Raw genomic sequence first — 7625 nt, 5'->3', positions numbered from 1 at the left:
GTCACAAAGACAACGAGCACATATAGGCATATCAGTAAGTGTCACGAAGACAACCTCCTACAACATAATCCAAAGGGTCGACATTGGCATGAAAAACTCACAAGTATAGTGAGGATACTCACCTCAATATGATGTTAAAAAAATCACACACTCAAGTTTTAATTTTTTTTAAATAACCACTTAGTCTCGGATGCTTACATTTTGGATCATATTATTAAACGGTCAAATCTGACACAGTACTATGGTCCCCCTGTCGAGAACACCCATTTCGTACTTTGTTTTGGACTTTCTCCGTTTGGCGCTATTCCAACTTCAAAAATTGTCTTCTACCGGTAAAGAGCTCCAACATTTGTGGGTATGTGTCAATTTTTTGATTGATTATATGTTCAAAATAAAGTTGAAGTGCTTTTTGTAAAATTATGTGATTAATTGGAAATAATTTGTTTTACTTCGATTTCGATGGTTAATTGTGATTAATTGGAATTAATCAAATAAAATCATAATTAAAAACACTCTACTTTATTTTAAACATATAATCATATAAAAATTTACGCATACCCACAAATGTTGGGGCTCTAAACTGATAGAAGATAATCTTTGAAGTTGGAGTAATGCAGAATGAAGAAATCCAAAAAGAAGTCTGAAACATAATACATAATGGGTGTTCTAGACAATCTTTTGACATGATAAATATAAGGAAACATAGTCTGATCTGACACATTTAATAATACAGGTCCAGGATATATTCCAAACTAAACGGTTGTGTTTAAAAATAATAGTAATAAAAGATAAGCGGTTACTTTTTATGAAATGCAATACAAAAGTGATTAGATTACTCTATTTTCCTATAAAAAAAAATATTTAAAAAAATGTATTGAAACAAACCCAAAAAAAATATTATTCGAACAAAACGTCAAACAAACATTAATAAATATATTAGACCAAAACACACACACACCAAAAAAAAAATTAGACGAACGAAACATCAAGTAAACAAAAGCATAAAAAACACCAATCAATACATTCGAACAAAACTTCCAAAAAAAGTTTAATTATAAAAAAACAATAAAAAAATATAGACAAATTAGATAAATGATCCCTACGATAGAAAAGACAAATGTCATTTTATTTCACAAGGGATTTAATTAAAATTAATAAATAAATAAAAGAACTGACTTTTTAAGATTTTGAAACCATAAGAACCATCCAAACAAAAAACTTGTCGTGTAAAATACTAGAGTTGGTTGATTTTATCAAGTACAGGGACCATTTATGTAATTTTGTCTTTCTTTATTCTGTTTCGTTTGTTCTGCCTATATATGTAAAGGCCTTTTTATCTTCAATAAGAAGAGCATCCACTATCCAGTTCAAAAGCTTGAGTATTTAATATCGATTGCATTACAACAGTTACTAGTGTAGGTAATTAGAATACGTTGCCTGTTTTAGTAAAAATAGTAAAGTGCACAACATACAAAAAATATTAAAGTGAAATAAAAAACAGGGGCCTAAAAAGAGAAGTTAAAAAGGAAACAAAAATCAATGAACATCAACTTTACACAACTACCACATTCGTTTGAGTTTGACAAACTTTGTACAGCTTTAAACTTGAGACGCGTTTCATTAGGTAGATACAGGATCCTTGGGTTCAACATTTTGCTCAAGAGCTTCCGGAAGATTTAGGACGATCTCCGCATATGCTAATTCAGTAACAGAACAACATCAGTAACCTCACTCACATGTCACAACCACCATTTACAACTAATTCTTTTTTTTTTTTTTTGTCAATTGAAGACCTCTAAATGAGGTTTTATAACAATCATAAAAAAAGTTACAAAAATGGTTCCTGTGCTTTCTGATTTTAGCCGCAAGGTATAAATCTTTTTCAATTGTTGTCCATATCGATTTTGGTCCTTATTTTAAGTTTTCATATTGATTTTAGTTTTTAGAGTAAATTACGCGAATGGTCCCTATGGTTTGGGGTAATTTGCGTGCTTGGTCCCTAACTTATTTTTTTAACTCAGAAAGTGTCTACTATTTGTTTTTGTTACGCGCTTTGTCCCTACTGTTTGTTTTTGTTACGCGATTGGTCTACGTCTTACTTAAAAGGACTATTATTTAAATAGGAAAAAATAGTGGGATAGGTAGGGTAAGGTGAGGGGGGTTGGGGTTGGGGTGTGTTTATTTAAATATTTTAAAAATTAAAGGAAAAATAGTTTTTTTAGGTAAGACAGGGACCAAGCGTGTAACAAAAACAAACAGTAGGGACCTTCCGAGTTAAAAAATAAGTTAGGGACCAAACGCGCAAATTACCCTAAACCATAGGGACCATTCGTGTAATTTACTCTAGTTTTTATTTAGAGTAAATTACACAAATGGTCCCTATGGTTTAGGGTAATTTGTGCGTTTGGTCCCTAATTTATTTTTTAACTCAGAAGGTTCCTACTGTTTGTTTTTGTTACACGTTTGGTCCCTGTCTTACCTAAAAAAACTATTTTGCCCTTGATTTTTTAAAATATTTAAATAAATACACCCCAACCCCCATTACCTTACCTTACCTATCCTACCATTTTTTCCTATTTAAATAATAGTTTTTTTAGGTAAGATAGGGACCAATCGCATAACAAAAACAAAAAGTAGGGACCAAGCGCGTAACAAAAACAAACAATAGGGACTTTCCGAGTTAAAAAAATAAATTAGGGACCAAGCGCACAAATTACCCCAAACCATAGGGACCATTCGTGTAATTTACTCTTTTATTTAAAGGTTTGTTTTAGGGACCAAAATCAATAGGAAACCTTGAAATAAGGAAAGGTTTCAATTTTGGACACATGGTAAAAGTCAGAAAGCAGAGGGACCATTTTTGCAACTTACTTAAAACATTGGTTAACTAAGAGTGAATATTTTTATGTATAACCTTCTGGCAGACTAAGGGTGCGAAGTGCATCTTCTGCATAGGATAATCGAATTGGACTCTTGTTACTTCCATGAAGCAAATTTCCCTTTTTGCCCCCGGTTGGGGACTTCTTTGATTGGTTCATAGGCCATGCCACCACACTGATACCAGTTGGAAGTATAGACAACAGATCTGCATACCTAAGACTCACTGTTACCTTGCTGCAACATATAAAGTTCCACACTTGTTAAAAGACCAAAATACCCTCATTGAAAAAAAATAAAAAACATTAATTACAGAAATTTATGATAGACAGAAACTTTTAAATATAAATAAGTTATAAAAATAAGTACTGACCAATCAAAATCATCGACAACGAATTCAATCATATGGTAGGGAAGACTGTGATAAAGTTGTCCAATCTGGTTACCATACAAGTCCTTTATGAGGCGAACCTACAATAACAACCAAGGGCATTTTAGTCATTTTGAATCCGAAATGCTCACTGATATTTGCTGCATGCTTTCATGGATTCTAACTTGGACAAGTAAATGTTTTTGCTGATTGCTATTTTGAAGATTTTAGTGGTAAATTATCAACTACCTGTTCTCGTCTATCGACATATGCTTGCAATAGGTCTCCAATGTGATCTATAAATTTCTGTAAAAAGCAAAGAATGGTAGAGTCATGTATCAAGATTAAAATATATATATATATATATATATATATATATATATATATATATATATATATATATATATATATATATATATATATATATATATATTATTCAAAATAAAAATAAAAACAATATTACCATTGCATTTGAGGATAAAAGATCGTTTTCTACTTCACGTATTGGTAAAAAGAAAGGAACTGTGTGTTGGAGAACAGTCATCTTCTCAAGAAATGATTTGCTTTCCAGAACACAATGATACAGCTCACGCGCCTCCCCTACAAAAATACCAACCTAATTTCACTTTCATTTTATTTTATTTTTTAAATGCACGAGATGAGAAGGGCATCCATGTCTTTTGCACAAATAAAAGACTGACCTTGTTCCATATTCCTAAGTGTGACAAAAAATTACAACATTTGTTCAATTGACATCAGTCTCAATTCAAATCCAATGATCAAAAATAATACCAATTACCATTTTAAATCATTTAGAAACACAAACAATGAAGCAACAACAGATTAAAAAAATAAATAAATAAAAAAATTTTAAAAAAAAAAAAAGAACAGGAAGTATGCGACTCACCAGCAAAAGATGTTTCATATTGTATGCCAATGCGTGCTCCTTCCAAACAACATATCACCTGTTCAAACAAAAAATTGTTGTTCACATATGAAAAAAAAAAAAAAAATGTTGCTTATCAGTTTTTTTTCAACTCAAATTCATAGTACACTTCAACAGCATAACTTTAAAGATATTAAGGTTAGTTTTGCACTATTATAACAAGCATTTAGAGTGGCTTCCAGATGCTTCTTGGGGTAAATGTTTCTATCAAAACCAAGTCTTCTAATTATTACATAAGACTTTACTAATTTATTTGCATAAAGTTAAAATATTCAAAAGCAAAAAAGCATTTCCCATTCACTGCTTGAAAATTTTTACCCAATTACAGCTGCAAAACTTGCTTTATATTCGCATGGCATTGCTATAATTTGGTAGATCTTTCAAAGTACAATGATGTAATAAACATGTAAAAGCAAGTAGATTGGTATTTCTTGCATTTAACACTAATGAATAAATAAGTGTAGCAGCTTTCAACACAAGATAATTTTATGCATTTAATACCTTGGTTCCAACTTTATATGTAATTTTGTCATTAAACATAGAGATTGGCAGCATGCTTGAATCCAGAGGCAACTGCATTGCTTTTCTTTCAGCCTCCATATGAACCTGATACAACCATGCCATTACATATAACAATCAGAATATCTAAGGAGCAACCGGAATTCTCCATTCCTTCCAAGTCGGAAAGGAATTGCATTCCATTCCATTCATTTTAGAAAAGATCATGCAAGAAAAAAAAAGAACCCAGACCCGTTCCCTTATTGTTGCCAATAAACCATCATTCCACTGTTCTGTATCCAAACAAACTTCTGTGCAATAAAGATAAATAATCTTAGAATATTTAAATTTGTGATGATAAAAGAAGAAAACTAATACTGTAAATAAACCAGCCTTGAGTTTGGGAAGCACGTGCAGCTTCAAATTCCTTTTGTAGACGCTCAAAAACCATTTTATCAGAGTCTCTATTAAAATTGAGATTCAAATGAAAAAAAAAAAAAACATATCATCAACAAATTCAGAAGTAATTAAAAGTTACTATAATTGCTATTTTAAGTATGTAATATTCTGAAATTTTAAGAGTTGGTACCTTGAAAGGCGCTCAGTTAGTTCCCCATGCCTTTTGAGCACACTTGAAACTGTGAAACAAAACAAATGTAATTCTTAAATTTTACAAATAATAGTAACTTGATATAATTATAAACACAAAAAGTATTAAGATTTAGTATTTACATCTGGCCCTTGTAGCCTCTAAATGATTATCATCCTCCTGCATAAAGGTCTGTTATACAAAACAGAATATAACCACCCAAATAATAAGTAAGAGTGAGATTCAGAAAAGAGATATGACTACAATATTAGAAGAAACAAAACATTTATAAAAATATGCAAATCATTTTCTCCAAATAGAACCTATCAAATCATGTCAAATAATTTCTTCTACTAAAACTTCCAGTTGTAGTTGTACCTTCAGACGTGTACATGTTCCATGTTAAAAAGTATTACTAATCCAACAGTGTGAATTGTTGAACTGAAAAGTAGAGTGACTTATTAAGATTTTCTGATAAATCAATCTTGTAATCAGACACAATTCCCATTTAGTTTACAAATGAAACCGAATTTTGTTAATGTCGAAATCATCAAAAGCAAATAGAGGATGCAAAACACAGGAAAACAATTAATTAATAGATAACGAAATAGAAGAATTCAAATGATTACCACTTCTCCCATTTTTGGCGAATCCACAACAGTGACTTTGCTACAAGCAAGAAAAAGATTTAATAAGCATGCCTGAAAAAATCTAGCTTAATAATCCAATTGCAGTTTAAAAAAAAAAAAAAAAAAAAAAAAAAAAGTAATGAACATCCCAGAGCTCCTGGTATAGTCAAGGAGAAATAGAGAATAGTAATATAGTATCATATGCAATAAAAAAATATTTATCTCATATGTAAATCTTAGTGGCCCTTGCTAATATGCTTTCTTTCAAACTGAACTTTAGCAGAACAAAATAGCATCAAAACTCATAAAAACAACACCAATATTAACCAAAACAACATCAAAAATAATAAATGTGTTTCGTTATTGCTCTCAAACTAGTACATATGTGTTCTGATCTACATATGTGTTCCATTTTCACCTAAAATTGAGATTACTTTCACAAACTAGTACATATGTCTTCAACTAAACCTTCTTTACCCTTAATATCATGATCATGAAGTTGAACAAAACAACCACTGTCCAAGATACAATCTTTTTTTGGCACAAAATAATCTCTTCGACATACATACAAATTCAAAAGATGCTCTGATTTCAGGGAAAAAAAAAAAAAGGAAAGCAACTCTGATTTTCAGAAAAAAGCAAACCATTCTCTGATACTCGAATTTCAGGAGAATCGTACTCGATTTTCAAGCATTAAACTCGAATTACATTACACGAGAAAAAGGAAACGTTACCTACAGAAGATGCCGGAGACGAAGGCGGCACGGGCGAAGCAGCCGGAGGCGAAGACGGAAACGGTGGCGACGTTGCGGCGAAGATGGCGGAGACGGTGTCTGGAGTGGATGACCGGAGGGAATGGCGGAGGGTTGCAATCGGAGTCTCAGTAGGAGGGAGCAAGAAGCGACGATTGTGAAGAAGAAAGAGCAGGGCAAAACCGGTTCAGAGTTTTTTTATAATAAACTCAAGAAAAAAAAAAAAGAAAAAAGGACTTTTTGTATTTTCTTTTTTTTTAACTAAACTTTTATTTTTTTGGATTGACAGACATTTTGACCTAGTTTTGATGCGTATTTGGTTTTTTGTAAGATTGTAAGCAACAAGTAACTTAAACTCGATCATTTGCCTCTTTTGTGCTAGTTCAGATGAATGTGTTGATCATCTATTTTTTTATTGTTACTTCACGGTTGCTTCTGGAATTGGTTGCAAAAATGATCTGGGTTGTTTCCTTTCTCTCCTAAAAACAGATATAATCTACGGACTATGTTGGCGAATTTGAAGCGGAGCAAAAAAGAACTTAAGTTAAGGGGTGCTTTTAGTTATTACTTCTTTTGGGCCATTTGGAAGAAAAAAATGACATATTGTTCAAAAATGTTTGTGGATACCTAATGAAGACTGCAGATGATATACATTTAATTTCCTTCAAATGGTTAAAACATAAGTTTTGTTTGAAGTCCTTAGATCGGATAGATTGGTGTTGTCCTCTTAATTTTATATCTTGTATTTTGTAATGTTCTAGCATCTTGCTAGTTTTGTTGTAATAATAATTGTTGTCGTTCAAAAAATTTTGATCTTTCGATAAATTAAAATGACTGTAATGTCCCTCATTTATTTATTTTTTTCATTTTTCTAATTATATATATTATCTTAAGTTGCTGCTCTCGCATCGTTCTAAAGAAGAACCGTGTCTGGATATTGATCGCTCTTCACTTTTCCTGTAAT

The 7625-nt window shown here is 31.5% G+C and overlaps 1 protein-coding gene across 2 annotated transcripts; it reads right to left on the bottom strand.

The window, feature by feature from the left end:
- Nucleotides 1-1361: 1361 nt before the first annotated feature.
- Nucleotides 1362-6887, bottom strand: LOC111881468 (uncharacterized). 2 transcript variants are annotated; one of them, XM_023877857.3, is made up of 13 exons: nt 6644-6887; nt 5910-5949; nt 5424-5472; nt 5281-5329; nt 5085-5155; nt 4944-5002; nt 4695-4799; nt 4155-4212; nt 3711-3847; nt 3497-3553; nt 3251-3348; nt 2915-3114; nt 1362-1697 (listed from the first exon to the last, which is right to left on the bottom strand). In XM_023877857.3, exons 2-13 carry the CDS (start codon nt 5919-5921, stop codon nt 1621-1623), a joined length of 972 nt encoding a protein of 323 aa, XP_023733625.1. In that variant the 5' UTR covers nt 5922-5949; nt 6644-6887; the 3' UTR covers nt 1362-1620. The 2 variants fall into 2 exon arrangements, with proteins under 2 accessions (XP_023733625.1, XP_023733627.1); XM_023877859.3 differs by having other exon boundaries at nt 6648-6887.
- Nucleotides 6888-7625: the final 738 nt, after the last annotated feature.

This window comes from Lactuca sativa, chromosome 5 (assembly GCF_002870075.4).
Source record: "Lactuca sativa cultivar Salinas chromosome 5, Lsat_Salinas_v11, whole genome shotgun sequence".
Classification (NCBI taxonomy): Eukaryota; Viridiplantae; Streptophyta; class Magnoliopsida; order Asterales; family Asteraceae; genus Lactuca; species Lactuca sativa.
The sequence above is the reverse complement of the archived record's forward strand: the minus strand, read 5'-3'. Positions and strand labels throughout refer to the sequence as shown.